The 20,878-nt window shown below is 40.1% G+C and overlaps 1 protein-coding gene across 1 annotated transcript in view; it reads left to right on the top strand.

Annotated features, from left to right (window-relative positions):
- Positions 1-20,878, top strand: part of MALT1 (MALT1 paracaspase) — a gene marked incomplete in the record, with an annotated part of 841,583 nt that overhangs the window by 458,350 nt on the left and 362,355 nt on the right. The window contains 1 exon segment of the mRNA XM_044066161.1: positions 4,565-4,594. Coding sequence (XP_043922096.1) covers positions 4,565-4,594 — 30 coding nt within the window.

The raw sequence follows: 20,878 nt of genomic DNA, 5'->3' as shown, positions 1-20,878 counted from the left end.
TGTCTCCATAAATATGGATGTTACTGAACCAATTCATGTTTGAGTACATAGTTTACAGATATTGTCTATGCTTTATCTTCATTAATTTTGTATCCCAAAAAGACGTAAAACTGCCTCAGAATGTTCCACAACACTGAAATATACTTTTCTAGTTTTATCAGGTATAAAAAATATCATCTGCAAATAAAGCCAACTTTCCTTGATTACCATACCAATCATATCCTTGAATTTCGGAGTCCCTTGTTTTCTTTGATAATTCAAATAAAGGGGAAAGAGGACACCCCTGCCTGGTTCCTCTGCTCACACAGAGCTTAGCAGAGGACTTCCCATTTTAATTTTCACCTCCTATCCCTCATATATTCCCCCAATCACCTTATAATTTTATCGGGGAATGCCCTACTCATAAAGTCACAGTTTACTCTGTCAAATGCTTTCTCTGCATCAAAACCCACCAAAAACAGCAGCATTTTCTTATATTATGCTTCCTTCTGGATCATCATTGCTCTATTAATGTTGTCAGATGTTTGCCTGTCCTCCACAAAACCATATTGATCATTATGTATCAACTTTGGCATCACCTTTTCCATTCTTTTAGCCATTATAGATATAAGCACTTTATGAAACTGTATCTGATGGGTCTTCACCATCTGTAGATATTACAGCCACCACAGCTTTCTTCCAGGATGTTGGTGCTTCTCCTCCTTTTAAAATAGTATTATACAAAGCCTTCCAGATATTTATCACTTTCATCCATCTTGGCTTCCAAACTTCCACGGGAATTCCAAGTCTTCCTGGTGACTTTCTTGTAGATTGGTTACACATCGACATTTTTATTTCTACTTCTCCTGTCCTAACTGTTAGAAGTTGAGCCTTATCTACCTGTAACCTTGGCATATTTAATCCTTCCATAAACATTTCCATTTGTATTTTCTTGATTTCCACATTTTTCGGTTTTATACAGATTTTCATAACATTTCTGAAATATTTCTAATACCTCAACAAGATCTCTGGTTATTTTCCTTGTTATAGGCTCCCTAAGCTTGGCAACAGCCCTTGCAACTTTCTGTTGCCTGAGCCGTTGTGCTCTGGACTTATCAAAAAAAAAAAAAAAAAAACAACAGTTGCTTAACAGTAATCTTTATAAACTTATGTGTATTATCGGAGTAGTCCATTATTTTCTCTTTAGCACTCTACATTTGCACCTTTTCTTGTTCTGTAAGATTTCCCCTATTCTGCAGCACTTTAACCTTTGTCAGTCCTAAATAATTATTTTACTGCTTAACCATGTCTCTTTTTCTTTTATTTTCACCCTATTTTTAAACTTCACTTTAACTTTATCCCACTCTCTAGCTACATTTTCAGAAGACATTCCTATCTATCTAATATTATCCATTCCTTAAATTCCTCTCTATTTAACAGCTTGGTGGGGAAGTGCCAGTGTCTCATTTTTATTTCATTACCCCGCATTTTTATTTTAGGTATTATTGGCATGTGATCTGAAATAGCATTGGATGTGTATCTAAACTTTTAATCAAATGCTCTTGTTCCTGTGAAATGTAACTTCTGTCTAGCCTAGCCCAGCCAAGTTTTTGTACCTCGGGTAATAATATGTAAATTCTGTCCGAACTCCTACTACTGAATTCACATCTTCCATACCAAATATTTTCATAAACTTCTTCAAAAAATGTACTCTATTTTGTTATGTTTTCAATTTTAGCCCCCCCGGATAGATCATCACTGTTGCAAATCAAATTCCAGTCCCTACCCGTAAGTTGCTTTCCAGTACAAACTTCTCACGTTGCACTGTGAACTTTTATTTACTAGAGGAAAACTTTTCATTATTTTCAGTGCTCTTTTATTTACTTGCTTTCCCTTAAAAAGTGTTATTAGATTAAGGCAAGGCCTTAATCCACTCATTCCCCTATGCAAAAGTAAGAAAAAATATGTCATGCTCCTTTGTCTTCTCTTTTACACTGCAGTGCCTACATTTCTTAAAAATAAGAGGAAAGAAAGAAAGAAGGACAAAAATAGGGGCACCTGTTTACTTTAATCCCTATTACACACAAAAATGACTGAAAAAGCTGTACTTTATAGCATACAGTATATGTCATGTATTATAAAAATACAGTTAAGGAAAAGTTTGTTTTAGTTACAGTTACCCGTTTCCTTTCGTTTCCCATCTCCATAATGTTCTTCCAAACATTAATGACATGAAGTAGGGAATATCCCTTGGAGTCCCCAACAAAAATAAAAACGTCCAATATTTCCAGGTTTTCTTGTTACGTCATATTTCACAAATGTAATTGATTTGCTCATTAATTTGCAAGTTGCTGGTTTTCTTCTGTTGATTTCCATCTCTAGTTCATTTCCAACATACTCCTGATTCTTCTGATCAACTCCTGTGCTTTTTTTTCTGTCCCACAAGCATTTTCCTTTGGAACACTGGAAAAGGTTTCATTGTCATAGTCTCTGTCTATGAGCTTTATGAACTGAAGAATAAGAAGCAGAAATCCCCTTATGTTTGATAGCTGCCTTTTTGTTGGATCAACTTTTGTATATAATGTTCTGCATCAAAAAATGACTTTGACCCTCCAGGAAAAAAATATTCTGAGGACAGACAGATACAGCAGCTTGAGTCTCACACCTGCTTCTTGATATTCCCTGATTGCTGGAATAAATTTACTCCTTTTCTGCCTGGTGTACAATGAGTAATCATTTTCCAGAAACACTGTGCTGTCTGCAACTTTTAGTAGTTTGTCTTTATGCCACATGCTTTTCAGAATCAACTCTTTCTGCTAGTAGAGTTGCATCTTTACTATTAAAGGTCTTTGCTTCTTTCTCATGGCCAGGTTTGAAGCATTCTCATGGTGTGGCCTTTCAACTAACAACTCCTGCTTTGGAATACCAGACCAGTTGCTTATTTGTGTTTTCATAAAATTAATGCAATCTGTTCCTTCCAGTTTCTCTGGTACATCAGAAAATCACAGGTTTTCTCCACTGTGCACTGTCCTTCTAATAACACCATTTTTTGAAACATCTCTTGTTGAACAGTCTCATACTCGGGCAGCCCTTTCTTCATTTCAACCTCTGATTTTTGCAATTTCATCACCTCATCCGAATGTCTGTTTAAAGCTTCTTCCATTTTATCCACCATTTAGTTATTTGAGTTGATACACTCCTTCAGTGTTTCATTTATTTTAATCAGCTCTGAGCACATTTGAATTATTTTTTTTTTCTTCTAGATTACTGGAAGCCATCTCTTGCACCATAGCTGGAGCTTGAACTGCTTTTTGCTAAGCAGCTACAGGATTCTTCTTAGCCAGTGTTAGTCTTGAGACAGTCCATTAAAACAGAACACTCATAGCTTTAAAATACCTTTTCTGAAGAGGAAAGTAATAAAACATTAGTAAATGTAAGAATTTTTTTTTCTAAAAGGAACCTTATCTGCCTAGCAAAGGAAAGCACAAAGCAACCGTCAAACCTAATGAGCCTCAGAGGAGCATAATCTTCAACGGCAGTAAATCTGTGAAGGGCTTGGCACCCAAATTTGTCTTTTAGTCAGCTCATCTTGAGCTTCTGGACAGTTTGGCTGTATGGATGGTGCCCAGAAGTTTTGGAAGCTGGCCAGCTGTTATATCCTTGGTAGGATATAACCCTAATAGCTAAGGCTACTGCAGCAGTGATCAACATGAAGAACATCAACCTTTTTCTCTTGCTGGGTGTAGCTCATCTGTGATCTGGGGCATTTCACTGTACATCAGATGACCACATCTCTTTTGCAATAGTAAGGTGCCTTCTACTTAGCTCCCTCAGTGCTGCTGGACTTCACCTCCTGTACTGTGCATTGGCTGGTGTGACATGGGTTTTTAGTGTTTACGTTTTAGTCCTTTCTTTGGGTACATGAGTGTTGAACCCTGTTATTGCAGTTTTACATGACTGCCTCACTACAACATAGTTATTATTTTACTCATTCTTGGATTATATTAAGGGTGTTCCATGAATTTTAATATGTATGTTTTAAGCACAGCAGTAGAAAATGAGAAACTCTCAAGCCATATTTCTTTGAATCATTGTGACTAACATTAGGGTGGCCTTGGTGGTGCAACGGTTAGCTTTGCCACCTCACAGCAAGAGGTTCTCAGGTTCGATCCTCTGCTGGGGTGCCTTCTGTGCGGAGTCTGCATGTCCTCCCTGTGGTCGCGTGGGTTTCCTCTGGGTGCTCCGGTTTCCTCCCACATCCCAAAGGCATGCTGTAGATGGATTGGACACTCTAAATTGGCCCTAGGTGTGAATGTGTGCATGTGTGTGCCTTCTGTGGAAGCTTGGGCGCCGAGCTGGCAACTTGACACCGTAAAACTCCATTGCCAATCATGAGCAGACAGGTGATCCACTGAGGCGGCCCCTAACTGGGAAAAGCTGAAAGAAGAAGATTGAGAATAGCAGTCTTGTTCCAAGAATAATGTTATTAATTTGCGCACCTCAAATAAAAGGAAATGTAAGTAGTAAGTAAAATGTTTATCTTACTTTACCTTCATTTAAAATTAAATCTGTTACTTTTTTGCAGATACTGAACAGTGTAGTGAAAGGCATTATGGTGAGTAGAAATGACAATGTTATGTTTGTAAAGCACATGAGCAAGTGTGTGTGTTTTTAACAAACCTATGATGAGTTTATCAGTTTAAATATGGAATGATCTTTCCTAAGTCATCTTCAAGGAAGCACTTTCATTTTGTTTGCTGTAAAATGTATACTTTAATTTATCTGTAGATAGAGTAATGCAATAAATTACTGCATGGATTAGAAAATATAATACATAACTTCAGGCCGCAGTGCATATACCTTTGCTCATTTTATCACTTTGAGGCAGTGTTTCAAGTTTTATTTGTTGTATGCTGGCTTCATCAAACACACGCAAAGTACACAAGTTGCCACCCTGGTTAGGAAAGTAGCTCAAACTTTGCTACATGAGAGAACATAGGAACTTCAGAATATGAAACATGATCAAATGGTAGATGGACCTGCTTTGATGTACTTATTAAGAACTGTAGTGATGTACAGAATCTCTTCCCTTGTTAAATCTGAAACTCAAATTTCTAAATCTTAGAGGAATATTTTTCATTTGCTACTTTTGAGTAATGATGTGATATTTTAATTGCATTTAACAAAGGGTGTATCTCCAGTCTGTGTGGAGCATTATGGATTTGCAACATGCTAAATCTACCAGATCATTTCTTGTATGCAGCTAATGTTACTGTGTGGAACAGTATAGAACTAGGCTGCTCTAGATATCATTAGTGGTGTTACTGGCAGAAGTCACATTACAAACAGACTGCTGGGCAGAAATCCATCTAAATGGGTACATAAGGATGCATTTGTTTGGTCCAGTATCTTCAGTTTGGAAAAGATTGTCGTCATGTCATGTTTGGTATAGTCTGTACTTTCTATACTCATTCCAGGCATACATTTCTCCATTAATCCATCTTTATTTTTTTTTTTTTGCAATGCTGTCTCTAAGTGCCACGTTGTGTGCTCCACCTTTAAATTATTTTTTTGTATGGTTGTAGGCTTGCCACCTTTTCAAATGCCCAAAGTGGGACATTTTTGGTACAAACGTCAGATTTTGCAGGGCAGAACATACCCACGGCCAGTACAAAGGACAGAACTTCAGTTTTTTTGCTTAAATAAAAGCTTATTCTTGTAGCATTTTAGTTGCTTATTCTGTTTCTTATAACAGTTAGGTGTTTCAGATACAGAGTAACTGTTTTATGCAACTATTACATAAAATATAGGAAATATGTTTGTCCTAAAATCTCAGGACATTTGCCATTTTTTCAATTTCTTTGCAGGACACAACTGCCCAAAAAAGGACTGGCCCTCACAAATTGAGACAGGTGGTAGCTCTATATGGTTTTGCAAGGCTTTTAGACAGCTGTGTGTTTGGTGTATCACTCTGGATTTTGAGCTTTAATGTATCTGTTTATTTTATATGGTTATGATTTGTTGTCATCTTGATTTCCCATGCTATCATCGTAGCACTTGGAGCACTCCAATAAGTTAACAAAAAGTGAATCTTTTGCATTTTTCCAGTTGTCGTTTCACATCTTATGTAGATTCCGCATGTGTGCAGGTCTTTCCCTAGCCTTTTAGTTACAAGTGATATGGTGCTGTGGTATTATGCTTTCTGTCATGCTATTTCAGAAGACACTAGTTAAATTCATATGTTAATGCAACCTGATATGTATTTTTACTTGCAAGTATCAGTAACAAACCATCATAAATTTGAAATGTAATGTTGAGAAGATCAGTTTTGTTTGAAGTGATTGTTGAATGAGAACCAGAGGCACTTGGGCCCATTTTAACATGACTCAACACTTCCTGGAATGTGCCAGTATAACCCACATGAACGTATTGCCATTTGATAGTGGATCATATCCATGGACGGAGCAAGACTGGCATGTTCTGTGTGTTCCTATATTTTGCACAAATGTTTTATCAGTTCATTGATTTACTTGTCTAGACATGGCCACAAAACATCATTGTATTAGCATTATCAACTTGACTATTCTTTAAGAGGCTACTGTATAGCATTCCTTGTACTTCTGACTGTGGCTAGGGGCTGTAAACTGAGCTCTATGTGCCACATCAATTTCATCTTGATATGTGAACACTTTGACCCTTTTGTGGTAGCATGGACAATTTGTTTGTCACTTAAGTCTGGAATAGTTCCTGGTACCCATTAGTATTTATTTTTTTCCATAAAATAGTGACCCTTCCCATTTCAGAAATTTGAACTGTTTCAAATTCTAGGGGGACAAAAAAAAAGTCAGCTGACTCATCTAGTCTATTTTTTAAAACGGTTCAGTATTTATGCATATGCCTCTATTGAGAATAAGATAATCACACCTTATTGCAGGTTCTCTTGATGTTTTGGAGGCATACAAATCAAGTGTCATTGTGGCTGCTTGGGCTGTTGGATGAATTGGCAAGCAGCCTTTCCCACTGGCTTAGGCTGTATCTGGCAGCTGATGCCTGTGGCACCCTGCATCAGTACTGATAGACGTGTACGCATTTTGGGAGAGGGCTTCAAGTGTGGAAGAAAACTTTTTTTTTAAATGCTTTTTTTACTAATTAAATTCCATGATAACTACTGCCAGCCATTGGATTTTCTGCAGTTAGAGTGTGTGCATTTGTGTGAGTGCATGTGTATACATGGATGTTAGGTGAGTTCTGATTTGTGCAGTGTACATGGATGTTAGGTGAGTTCTGATGGGTGCAGTGTATGCATCTTATAACAAACAGCCGAATGCACTACTGTGGAAATTATTTATGTACTTACTCATTTAATTAAAGTCAAGTCAGACATCTGAGGTGAATATAGCCAGTAAAGTGGCTGTAAATGGTAGAACACTTGTGTGTGTGTGTGTGTGTGTGTGTGTGTGTGTGTGTGTGTGTGTGTGTGTGTGTGTGTGTGTGTGTGATTTGCTCAAGTTAAACAGTCATTCATTATTCTGGCTTCCCAGGACTGATGTATATTTGTAAAAAGCAAGTTGGAATATTTTACTGTGGCTATTGTTTGAATTAATGTAAATTTGTGAGAAGCAAGTAGGACTTTTTGCTGGTCATGCTCCTGTTTGGTAGCTGCTACTTGCAAGTTAAGTCTGACATATAGGTCTGTGGCTCACCAACTTTGCTGATGACTGTAAATTGTGAGCTATTGTAGATCCCCCCCAAGACACTAACATCCTGTAAGAGGGCATAAGAGCACCAGAAACAATAGATCCAGGGATTTGAACTTCATGTGACATAAACAGAAAGTGTTGGAGAGAGAGAGAGAGAAAGAGAGAGAGAGAGGTATGTGTCCCAAAGGACCCCCCCATGCTATGGAATATGTTCCCCATCCATGTAAGACAGAGTTCATCCTTCACTATTTTCAAACAAAATCTTAAAAATTGGATGGGAAATTGTAGAGTTACCTCCAGCCCGGCCCCATGTCCCTTATGGACAGATGAAATCAATAATAAAAGTATTATCCTAACACCTCCCTACAAATCCCTTAGTTACTGCCCTAATACCATGCCCCCTTTATATATGCTCATGATACTCAGGATCTAAATGGGTTTGGAGTGTGTGGCTCAGCTTATAAGGGCCTAGTAGTCATTAGCCTAGTAACAACCTATTATCCTATACTTTACTGTGGCTACTGCTTGTGTGAAATCTTAAATAAAATACTGTGTCCATTATTTTAACATAGGCAGACATCTGAGTTATACACAGTCAAAGATGTGAGTAATTGCTGGCAAGGTGACCTTTTCTGTACGAAAATGACTGTGCTCTCATTTTCTCGAGTTAGACATTAATCTGGTTATGCAGAACTAATAAAGATTTATGTGAAGCAATAAAGATTTTCTTTGCCTAAGGTTTCCATGAAACAAATTTTAAATACATTACTCTGTCTATTGAAGCTGCGGTGGTAGAGCAGTAGTGTTGTTGCCTCATAGCAAGAGGCCTCCTGTTTGATTCTCAGCTGCAGTGCCTTCTGTGTAGAGTCTGCATGTCCTCCCCGCAGTCGAGTGGCCTCCAAAAGACATGCGTGAATGGTCGTGCCTTCACTGAAGGTTGAGCATCGGGCTGGCAACTTGGCACCATAAAAATCTACTGCCAATGATTAGTGGACCGGAATTCAGCTGTGGTGACCCAAAACCGGGAAAAGCCAAAAAGACAAAAACTCTGTCCATTATTTTATCACATTTACATATTTAAGGTGTACCCAGTCAAAACTGTTACAGTTGCAGAGTATGAGGGCTATCTGTGGGTGAAAGCAGCTGATACTCCAGTCATTTTTCTCAAGTTAAATTGTTATTTTGTGCCACTACAGAACTAATATACATTTCTATGAAGCAATTTGGAATACTTTGTTGTCATTCTTTTAATCACAGTCAGACTTCTGAGGTGTGGACAGTCAGTAAATTGGCTATAATTGATGGAGTACCAAGGCTGCCTATTAGTAAAATTGACTTAGCACATGTGTTGATTAATCATAGTTAAACAGTCACTGATCAGCATGGAGAACATCGACGTCTGTGCAGTAACTGAAACCTGGTTCAAGGCTCCTGAGAGCACCCCAGCGCTACCAGGCTATACCTCGTATCATGCTTTTCGGCCCCAAAACCCGGGCCGAACCACAAAGGGAGGGGGAGTGTCCATATTCATCAAGGACACCCACACCTCCAGGTTAGTAGCAACACATGAAGCATCAGAGACCATACAGGTGAAACTAACCATAGGCAAAACTGCTATACAACTGGTAGCATGTTACAGACCACCCTCCCAATCTCAAGAACCCCACTCAGCCTTCCTGAAGACATTGGAGGATATGAATGTATCACAAAATACCATCATACTGGGAGACTTTAACTACCCAAACATAGATTGGGTACATTATTCTAGCCCTAATACCCTAGCCCAAAGGTTCCTGGAATTCATAAATTCAAATGCACTGGAACAACTAGTCACCTCTCCCACTAGGGGAGATAATATACTAGACCTGATCATCACAAACATGGGGACAAAATGCTCCACACCGGAAGTATACCCCTCACTAGTGAGATCTGACCACAAACTAATCACCCTGGATATTCATATCCTACCTCCACCCCCAGCACAAAAGACCACAGTGAAAAACTTCTCAAAAGCAGACTTCACTCTTCTTAGCACATGTGATGGTATCCTTTAAGCCCACTGTGCCAGTGGATACACATCCCACAATGCCGAATCCTTCACAAATGCTTTCTATGGACATCTCCAAGAATGCATGGATCATGCAATCCCAACTAAAACCAAGTCCCTCTCCACCAAAGGTAAGCGTCCTGTCTGGTGGACCTCAGCCATAAACAAATTGTATAACAAAAGAAGGAAGCTACTGCACCAGAGCAAAATCCCATGAAGGGAAGACATCTTTGATCAACATTAGCAGAAAACTACGTTCTCTCATAAAAACATCCAAGGCCAACTTTGAGAGAAAAATCGCTAAGGACACTAAAGATAACCACAAAGCCTTCTTCAGCTATGTTAGAAACCTGGGCGGAAACCCTCAGATATGCTCAGAGTTGGTTCACAACAACAAAAAATACACTGAACCCACAGATATTGCCAACATTCTGGCTGACAGGTTCAGTGCAAATTTCTCCCCTCCCTCACCCCCAAAAGAAGAAATACTTATCCCAGCTGAATGTAATCTCCCTGTCATCTCAGATGTCCAAGTGAGAACCGCCCTAAACAAAGCAAAAAACACAGCATCAATGGGACCTGACGGTATCCTGGGTTGCGTGTTACGTGAACTCCAAGAGGAGATAAACCCACACATAAAAATGCTATTTAACCTTAGCCTTACTTCGGGATATGTACCTGAACACTGGCGTACAGCAACAGTGGTCCCACTCCATAAGGGGGGTGCCTCTACAGACCCTGGAAACTACCGCCCCATAAGCTTAACCAGCCTGGTTTGCAAAGCTATGGAAAGAATCATTATGGAACTCATAAACAGAGACATAGGGGACCTACAGACACTTGACCCCACCCAGTTTGGATTTGTAAAGGGCAGATCCTGCCTTTTAAACCTGGTTGACTTTTTCGAAACAGTCACTAGAGCCATTGATGAGGGCAAAGCAGTCCATACAGCATACCTGGACTTGGCTAAGGCCGTCGACACAATACCCCACTCAGGCATCATAGATAAGCTCAACAGCTTAAAAGTAAACCCTTATGTCACTAGATGGGTTGCAAACTGGCTAAAGGACAGAACCCATAAAGTTAAAATTGCTGGAGCAATGTCAGACTCAAAGCCAGTCACAAGTAGTGTCCCACAGGGATCTGTCCTGGGACCCCTCTTGTTCGGCATTTATTTCTCAGATGTTAAAGCAAACATGGGAGGGCTGTGGCTGACAAAGTTCGCAGATGACTGCAAACTAGGTGCCATAGCTGATACACCAGCAGACACACGCATCCTACAAAAAGGCCTCACAGAAACGGACAACTGGTGCCGGACTCACGGCCTTAAACTAAATGCCAAAAAGTGTATAGTCATCCCCTTTGGGAAAAACAAAGTACCCACAAATTATCACATAGACAGCAACTCACTGAGTACGGAAAAAGTAATCAGAGACCTAGGGACCCAAGTCGACAGCGACCTCTCATTTGACACCCATGTTGCCAAAGTGGTTAGAAAAACATTTTACCTTGCACACCTCATCATGAAGGGATTCACATCCAGATCCAAGGATGTCATTGTACCCCTATATCCCTCCCTCATCAGACCCATGATTGAGTACAATGCCCCATTTGGTATGTGCCTCACCCGACATTTGCAACAGCTGGAGAGACCACAAAAGTACCTCACCAAGAGGATCAAGGGTCTCCAACATATGTCTTATTCTGCCAGAGTAAAGAAACTTCAGCTCTATTCAGTAGCATACCACCAGCTCAGAGGTGATCTCTGCCTGACGTACAAGGCCATGTCCAGTCAGGATCTGATGGACATGCTCCACCTCAAAAAATCCAAATCCATCAGGACCATGAGAGCTAAATACTTAAACCTTAGCACAAGTATGAATAGGACATGCTGGAGGGATAGATTCATAACCCAGAGGCTTCCCATGCTTTGGAACAGGATCCCAGTTCGTATTAGGGAGAGCCCCTCACTGACTCTCTTCAAGAGAAATCTTGATGAGTGGATGGGAGATCGTACGTTTACCCCAGGGGTCACATCTGTGTCACTGCTAGACAGGGGCACAGTAAACTAATTCTGTTATATAAGGGGACCTTCATTGTGTCACTACTAGACAGAGGCACAGTATTCTAAATTTATTCTGTACATTTTTTGTACCATTTCATGGGGTGGCAAAAGCCACATCACTATGGCTAGGCTTACAAATGCCCCAGGGCAGATAGCCTAGTACTATGCTATGAAACTATGAAACTATCTGGCCTAGCAGGAGCAGCGCCACACAGTCTATGGTATTTGCTGAAGTCAGTGTAAAACAATCATTGCTATGGGTTATACATGTATGTATGTATGTGTGTGTGGGGGTGTAGTGAATGTGTGTGTAACAGCAACATGTTACTTTCTTTTAATTCCATCACAGCCAAACATTGCCATTCTACACAATAAGTGGCTGTCTTTTTGGGGTCTGGGTTGGTTGTATGCAAAAACTGATTAAGGGTACAATATGTGATGTTGCCATCTCCCAGCACTTGATTCTGAAGGTGAGTTCGTTCTTTACTGTGGCTCTTTCTAAATGGATATTGTATGGCTTCCCTGTCTCTGTATTGGTTTTCTTTGATCTTGGAGTATTCAGATATAGTTGACAAACTCACCAAACTGGGCATAAATCCCTTCAAAACTCACTGGCTTGCCAGTTGACTTGCAGAGGGGACCCAGGAAGTCAGGATTGGTGAGACCATCTCTACGGAGGGACTAGTCACCAGTGGGATACCTCAGGACTCCATGCTGGGACCATTCCTATTTGGCCTCTACTTCTTGGTGGTAAGGCTAATCTTAAGGGATTTTCAAGTTTCAGATGAATGCAAATTGGGAAATATCATAGATTCTCCCAATGACACAAACGTCTTACAAGAGGGTCTAACACAGTCAAATGACAGTCATGGATTAAACTCAATGCCAAGAAAATCATTATAGTGCCTTTTGTGAAAACAGTCATGCAGGCTAATTTCTCCATTGATAAGACAACCCTAAGAGTTGCCCTGGTAGTTGGGGATCTGGAAACATATGTAGACAGTAGTCTGGCCTTTGACCAACATGTGGCCAAGGCAGTAAGAAAATCATTCTATGTTGCCCAAATTATAAGTAAAGGCATGGTATCTATGTTCAAGGAAGTCATAATGCCACTTTATTTGGCCCTAATCAGATCAATCATTGAGTATAGTGCCACCTTCTGCATGTACATGATGAAACATATGCAACAGCTGAAATGCTCACAAAGGTTCCTTACTTGGAGAATCCAGGTAGTAAACACATTGTCTTGTATGGATTGCCTTAAAGCCCTAAATCTATACTAGGTTTCCTATAGACTACTGAGAAGCAGTCTATGCCTGGCGTATAGGACATCCTCAGATCCAGCTCTGTTGAATCATTTGCACATATGCAAAATGATCAGCATCAGAACCACTGGATCTAAGGATTTAAATTTTGCTTGTGACATAAATAAGACATGTTGGTGTAACAGATATGTTTCTCACAGGATCCCCATGCTCTGGAACAGGTTCTCATCTCTGTGAAGCAGATTCCATCCCTAACTCTATTTAAATATAGCATTGACCATTGGATGGGAAATAGGAAATTTATTCCAGGCCTGGCCCCCATGCCTCTGACAGAAGCAGACAGTAATTATACCTAGACTAACATACCCCCAAACACACACACATAAATTTTAGAAACTTCCTACCTAACATATGCCCAAATAAATGGTCCTTACCTATGTGTGTGTGTGTCTCTCTCTCTCTCTCTCTATATATATATATATATATATAGTGTGTGTATTTGCAAATATTTATTTGCAGACATAGACAAAGTGTTGAAGGTCACATATATAAATTTACTGGATAGCAGTAAAATAAATGGAAAAGTAGCACTCTTTTAAAACTAAAGCATAAAGTACATTACGGAACATTTCAGAGCTTTTAGTGGTCACTAGGCCCTGAGACCACTGGTTGTAGAAGGGGATTTTGACATGGGATTCGTATTAATTACCCATTTTCAATCTGTTTTCGATCTCAGTTGGTTTCATATGTAGTCAGTAAAGTGGCTATAATGAGTGGGTACTGTTGCAGTCTATTGATGAAAATAACTGACTCTAGCTGAAGAGTAACACAGTAGATGTGGGACTACTTAAGAATTTTAGAAAAAAAATTCTCATGTCAGAAATAAAGGATTTAAAAAAGCTGACATCATCAAATTTGTTTTAAAATCTCACAAAAATGTAGGCATCCTACTGACCAGGAGAAACTCTTCAGGTAGCAGTACCTCCCCTTAGACCATACCTCCTCTTTCAGGGAGGGCTAGGCAGGTCAAGCCCAGAGTAAATTTGTGAGTGCCCATCCAATCATTGTCCTCTTTAAAGGAAGATACTGTATCACTCTGCTTAATTTGCAGGGGGAGTCTGAACCAGAAGGGGGAGGCAGTGCATGATGAATCTCTCTCTCTCTCCATCATGTTTTATTTATTTGTTTTTGTTAAATAAGAAATATCTTTATTAAATTATCACTTATGACATAGACATTCCTACATTTATGTAAATGAAAACAAACCTTGTTGACATATTTTAGTTGCAAACATTATACATCATGTATAATCTATCCAGTTATTTTCAGTCAAACGTTACATTGCTCCTTCAAATCCTACCTTCTTTTAAACCTCATTCCTCTTCCAAAACATTATTATGCTTGTATTGTTCCCAGAATTTAATTTTCTTAATGTACTTTGCACCTACCCTTTTCTGAATATCCCATTTCCATTTGTTTTATATCTGTTGCTATATTCAGTACTTCTAATACAGTTGGTTTAGACTTTGATTTCCATTTTCTAGTAGTTGCTTTTTTGGTAGCTATCATAATTAAGATTCATCAAGGTTTTACTATATCTAAAAATTCCGATTCTGCAACATAGTTCAAAAAATAGTTATACCAGCTTGCTCACCCAGTATTTCTGATAGAGTAGTTTGCAAGAAAGTTTTAAAATGTGCCAACTCATTACACTCCAAAAATGTCCCACTCGACTCTTGCCATCTTCCCTTCCTTGATAAAATCATTCAACTCTTTATTAATTGCTATCCACAACTTATCACATACTATTTAAAAGTATTTTAAAGTATTTTAAGCATTATTTAAATCTATTTTTATATACATTAATATAATTTTATGTATAACTTATGAATTTTAGGAAAGTTTGTAATATATAAAATTTTGCATTATATTTATTAGTATTTATAAGTACATTTTAATTGGTAATTTTAACATATTTGAGCATATTAGGTGACATACAACAATAATTTAAGGAATTATGTACACCTTTCATGTTCAAGAAGTATTATATTTTTGCAATAGGGTTCTTTCATATACTACCAGTAACATGAAGTTAAATAGTTGTTCATGTTTCTTGCCTTCAAGATTTTATGTGAATGAATTTATGTTTCTTTATATGTATTTTTTATTTTTTATTTTCATATGTATTTTTATGGTATACAAGTTGGTTATTTTGATTTTTCATTTTTATGTAGGTGTGCATTTTAGTTCTTTATATGTGAATTTCCAACAGTTTGTATACACCTAAGGGTTATTTAGAACTGGAATTAATTAATTTTTAAGTGATTAATAATCAGTCAATTAAGAACTGTTTTATTATGAGAGTATTTAAACAGAATGTTTGTACTAACAGGAGATTCTGATGAAGTCTCACGATAGGAGACGAAAGCGCACTCAGTCTGTTTGAATTTCGTTTGGATTTGAGACCGTGTGTGTTCAAATATCATCGGTCAGTTCGTTCTCTTTTTTTATATACGCATTGGTGGAGGACAGCCTTTATAGTTACCAACAGTAGGATTTATTGTTATCCACAACTTCTCTTCTGGTTGATAAAAATGTCTGACCTGTGTATAAAACTAAAGGGACTAAAACATTTTGACTGCTTTTATCTTGCTATCCATATCCATAAAACAGAGCTTCCAGTTTCTCAGTTTTGGTATTATCTTTTTAGTTTCTTTCCACATATCCTTTGCTGCCATAACAGAATAGTTTTAATGCCTTCTCCTAAGTACTTCATTTTATCGTGTTCCCATACATAGTTTACAGCTATTGCATTAGTTTTATCTTCATTAATTTTGTATCCCAAAAAGACTTGAAACTGTCTCAAAATATTCTGGTTTTATCAGGTGTAAAATAATATCATTTGCAAATAAAGCCAGCTTTTCGTGACTGCCATACTAATTATATCCTTGAATTTCGGAGTCCCTTATTTTCTTTTCCAGTGGTTCTTACTATAACACAAATAACAAAAGGCAAAGAGGGACACCCCTGCCTGGTTCCTCTGCTCAGAGATAACTTAGAGAGGAATTCACCCACTTTAATTTTCACCAATGATTCCTCATATATCTTCTTAATCAATCTTATAATTTTATCTGGGAATGCAAACACATCCATTGCCCTACTCATAAAATCCCAGCTTATTCTTTTGAATGCTTTCTGTGTATCAAGACTCACCATCAGTAACTAATGATGTTCTTCATGTTTCACTGTTGCAGTCCTCACATATGGGTTATCCGGCTCCTGGTAGTCCTCAGTCAGCCCGGATACCAGAGTCCTTGGTCTATGATATTGGCTGCCGCTGGTTGTAAAACTGATGTCAGTACGTCAGGTATAAAGGGAGGCAGCCGACACCATTTCCTCAGTCATTCTTGCCACGGAGCCTATCGCAGATGCAATTCGCACTAGTGCCGGTCATACGTTTACGTTCGTTTCACTTTCCGACTACCAAATTGAAGGCGCATTCAGATAAGTACCATGTTGGGGATCCTCTTTTCTTGCTTTAACGAATGTCCGATAAAGTTAATAACTGTCTTGCATGTGGAAAACAGATTCTGCACCGTGAGTTCCATTCCTATTGTATAACTTGTTTGGGCCTTGAGCATGATGTGCCTAACTGCAATCTCTGTGTTTCTTTTAACCCGCGTACCGTACGCCATAGAGCTAAGATTTTGTGTAAGCATTTCGGAGTCTGGCCTAAGTTCGTCGATATGGCGTCTTCTGGTCTCCCGACTTCAGATATACCTAGGAAATGCAAAGACAAGGATTGCGACAGGCCTAAGATTAAAGCTACTGATGATGCACCGGTGAAATTGGTCGTCAGCACAGCGGTAATCGGTGAGGTGCTTTCGCAGCCCCTGCAGTCTGCGGATTTTCATCCGCAAGCCTCTGCCGAGACCTTTACGGAGTCCTCCAGCAGGCTGCTTTTTCGTCTTCAGACTGCCTGTCGCCATGTCAGATGGGTCCGGAGCCTCTTTGCAGGCACCGGTTTCTGATGCTTCTTTTTTTTGACATGAGACCAGAACCAGACCGATTACCTTAATTCAGACTTCTGCAGTTGCTAGGCCTCCCGAGTCCCTCCGGATTGCTAATAAACCTTCCAGCCACAAACCTACTCACAAGCAGGCCTCGGCCTCCCCTCCTGTATCTCAGTCCCAGTTGGTAAAGATGTCTGGTGATCTTCTTTCCCTCATTAGGGGCTCTCACCCCCCCCCCCTTCAAAGAGGGCTAGAGAATTATCTCCTGATGTTCTGTCTGTCTCAGATTCTGTGATTTCCAGTATATCTGCTGGTGAAAAAGGAAATTCTTAACTTTTTTCTGGCTTTGAAGATTCTGATGCTGAGGACTGTATCCCTTCTGCCTCCCCTCCAGAAGAGTTTTCCTTTGGGGATATTTTGAATACTCTTAGGGAGCATTTTAAATGGGAATGTCAGGATTTCCCACAGTCTAAGAAAAGAATCAGGGAATTTCTAAATTGGCCACAACATAAGCCTCTGGCTATGACTCCAGTTTTGGAAATTGTGGATGGTGTTTTCATGGAAAATTCTTGCCTCCTGCCCCCAGAAAACCAGGTAGGTATTACAAGGTTCCTGAATCTCATCAATTCCTTTTTAGAAACCCTACTGCTGATCCAGAAATTATTTGTCAAGGCCCCAAGGGTGTTAAGGCTACTATTGCTAAGAACCTTGTGCCTTCTGATAAGGAATCTCTAGGGCTTTGGACAGGTGGGGTAAAAATAGTCTATACCTCTGCAACTCTTGCCATTAGATCCATGAATTTTCTTTTTCACATGCTTAAGTATCAGCAGCATACTTTGGAGGCTATTAAGGCTAAAACTTGGGGATGTTCCTTCCCTGACAGAGAACAAAGATTTACAAGACTTACTGAATTCTGCTACTTTAGTTAATAAGCATTCACTTCGTTGTGGTTTTGACACTTTGGAGGCTTCCTGCAGAGCAGCAGCCACTGGTTCTGTAATCAGAAGGCATACTTGGCTCAGGGAGCAGCCTCTTTCTGAACCAGTAAAATCTAAATTGCTGGATGTTCCTTTGCACAAGGACAATCTTGTTGGTACTAAAACTGAGGAGGTACTGAAGAAGTTGGAGGATAAGGCAAAATCTATGCAAGCTGTAAAAGATTTCCTTCAGGTTCAGCCTCCTCAGTTTAGTAGGAATTATCCTTCCAAGAATTGGTCTTTCCCTGATCCTGGCAAGCAGGATCACTCTAGGCCTAGGGGTTTCAGATCTTCCAGAGGGCAGGCTTCTGCCCCCCAAAGGGTTAAACAATGGCATCCTTCTGTTAAATCGGGCAGTTCTAAGCCAGCTTCCCAAAGCAAACATTCACAATGACTCCAGCTTTCTTGTGCCTACCTCTGCGGACCCTGGGTTTCCTTTGGTGGGAAGGTTAGCCAGATTCGCAGAGGTATGGTATACCATCACAAACGACAAATGGGTGCTCAATATAGTAAACCAAGGTTACAAGTTTTACTTTCACACCTCCCCTGTTTTACAAGGATACCCAGATATACCCAGAACTCTCAGGGCAGAGGTATAAACTCAAATTTCTTCTATACTGACTATGGGGCTATAGAGCCAGTTCCTGCAAATCAGGCAGGCCTAGGTTTTTATTTAAGGCTTTTTTGGTACCCAAGAAAGGGGGCACATGGCACCCTATTCTGGATCTGTCCATTCTAAACACTTTTCTGGTGATTCCCAAATTCAAGATACTCACCCTTCAACAATTACTACCAATGCTGGGTAAAGATTCATGGCTGGTAACTTTGGATCTCAAGGAGGCTTATCTGCACATCCCCATAAGGGAAAGTTGCAGGCAGTTCCTTCGCTTCAGGGCTGAGGAGTTAACACTTTCAATTCTCTGCATTGCCCTTTGGCTTATCTACTGCTCCCAGCGTTTTTACAAAGTGCCTGGCTCCAGCCATTGATTTTTGCAGGCAGAGAAACATTCAAATTTATCCTTACCTGGACGACTGTCTCAGTCAAGCAAACTCCCCAGAGCAACTGGAAAAGGATGTGGATTTCGTGAAGATCATTCTCACCTCTTTGGGCTACACTCTCAACGAAAAGAAGTCAAACTTGGTTCCTTCAAGGGAGATGGTTTTCCTGGGAGTGAGTCTGAATACAGCCACCCAGATGGTATTCCTCCCTCAACAGAAGCAAGAAGATCTTTCGGCTTACTTCATGAACTTGGCAAGCATGACCCAGCTCTCTGCAAGGCAATTCCTGCAAGCATTGGGGTTCATGGCTTCATGTATTTTGATGATCCCATATGCAAGGCTGCATATGAGAAATCTTCAATGGTACCTCAAGAACCTTTGGTGTCAACACACACAGGACTTAGACTTGATTCTTCCCCTGATTCCCTGTCTACAAATGGAGTTCCTCAGGTGGGCGACAGCCTGTTCTCAGAACAAGGGTCTGCCTTTCCGCCCACTGCCTGCCAGCCAGACTCTCACCACAGATGCCTCAGATGTTGCATGGTGGGCTCATCTGGAGGGCAGGGGCATACAGGGGACTTGGAGCACCCAGCAGATTCATCATTAAAAGAACTGATGGCAGTGCAGCAGGCCTTGCTGGTTTTCAAGGGCCTAGTTTACTATGGGACTTTGCTGATCAGGACAGACAATACCACAGTCATATGGTCCATCAACAAGCAAGGGGGACTCGCTCTTACCCCTTGTGCAGACAAAGCATGAGACTATGGTCCATAGCAGCATCCACGGGCTTACATCTAATGGCCCAGTATCTTCCAGGGAGGCTGAACTCCTTGGCGGATCATTTGAGCAGACATGTTCTGGATCCTCATGAGTGGCAACTGAACAGGGACATTTTCCATTGCATCACTCATCATTGGGGCACCCCACAAGTGGATCTTTTCTCTTCTCACACCAGTCATCTCCTTCCAACCTTCTGCACCAGGGAGTTTCACAACAAAGCTTGGAGGGTGGATGCGTTGTCCTTTCCATGGACACATCTCTCAGTTTATGCATTCCCTCCTCTACCCCTTCTTCCCAAAGTGCTGCTAAAGATAAGGGACGAAAAGCCAAAGGCTGTTCCCAACTGTCCACAAAGAAAAAGCTTTCACAAGCAAGTTTCAGAGGATCCAGAGATATCAGTTCTAGATGCTCATGTCTCAGAAAGGCCTAGATCCGTTCTCTATTGCTAGTTGAAGTATCTGGGCAAAGACGTGGAGGTTTCTTCTGGATTTATCCTCCTTAACATCTTTAAGACATTCTAAGTTCTCCGGCTTGATTGAGTGAATTATTCTTTCACTCCTCAAGGACAAGAAATTCAAATCTATAACTAGAGTTCATGAAGTCTGATCATGGTGCCTATATATTAAACCTTCTACTGCATCCAGTCTAGAAATTTCTACATTCAAGAGCAGATGGGGTGAGGCTGAGCGAAAGGCCCCTTGGAGTCTACAGTTGTACAAAGTTCTGTGCTTTAGCCTACACTTAGGGAAACTATCTTTCAAATCTACATACTAGACCGGAACTCACTTCCTTTCTATCACTGCTTTCATGGGGATGATCCTGCATGTCCGTAGTCATAGCAACTGGCAGCCGCCTAGGGTGCAGGGTGATCCAAATAAGTCCAGTCTACAAACTGCAATGACATGTGCTTCTGGGTAAGAAAAAATAGTATCTCCCAGATGGCCTTTTAAGTGGGACAAACAGAATGTCATATCAAATAGCCTTCTGCCAACTATCTTTAATTTCAGATGTGACTGCAAGGACAGTCCTTCACATTAGGGTTCATCTTGCTTA

This window comes from Protopterus annectens, chromosome 1.part0 (assembly GCF_019279795.1).
Source record: "Protopterus annectens isolate FY-2018-M chromosome 1.part0, PAN1.0, whole genome shotgun sequence".
NCBI lineage: Eukaryota > Metazoa > Chordata > Ceratodontiformes > Protopteridae > Protopterus > Protopterus annectens.
This window is presented reverse-complemented; position numbering and strand designations above follow the sequence as displayed.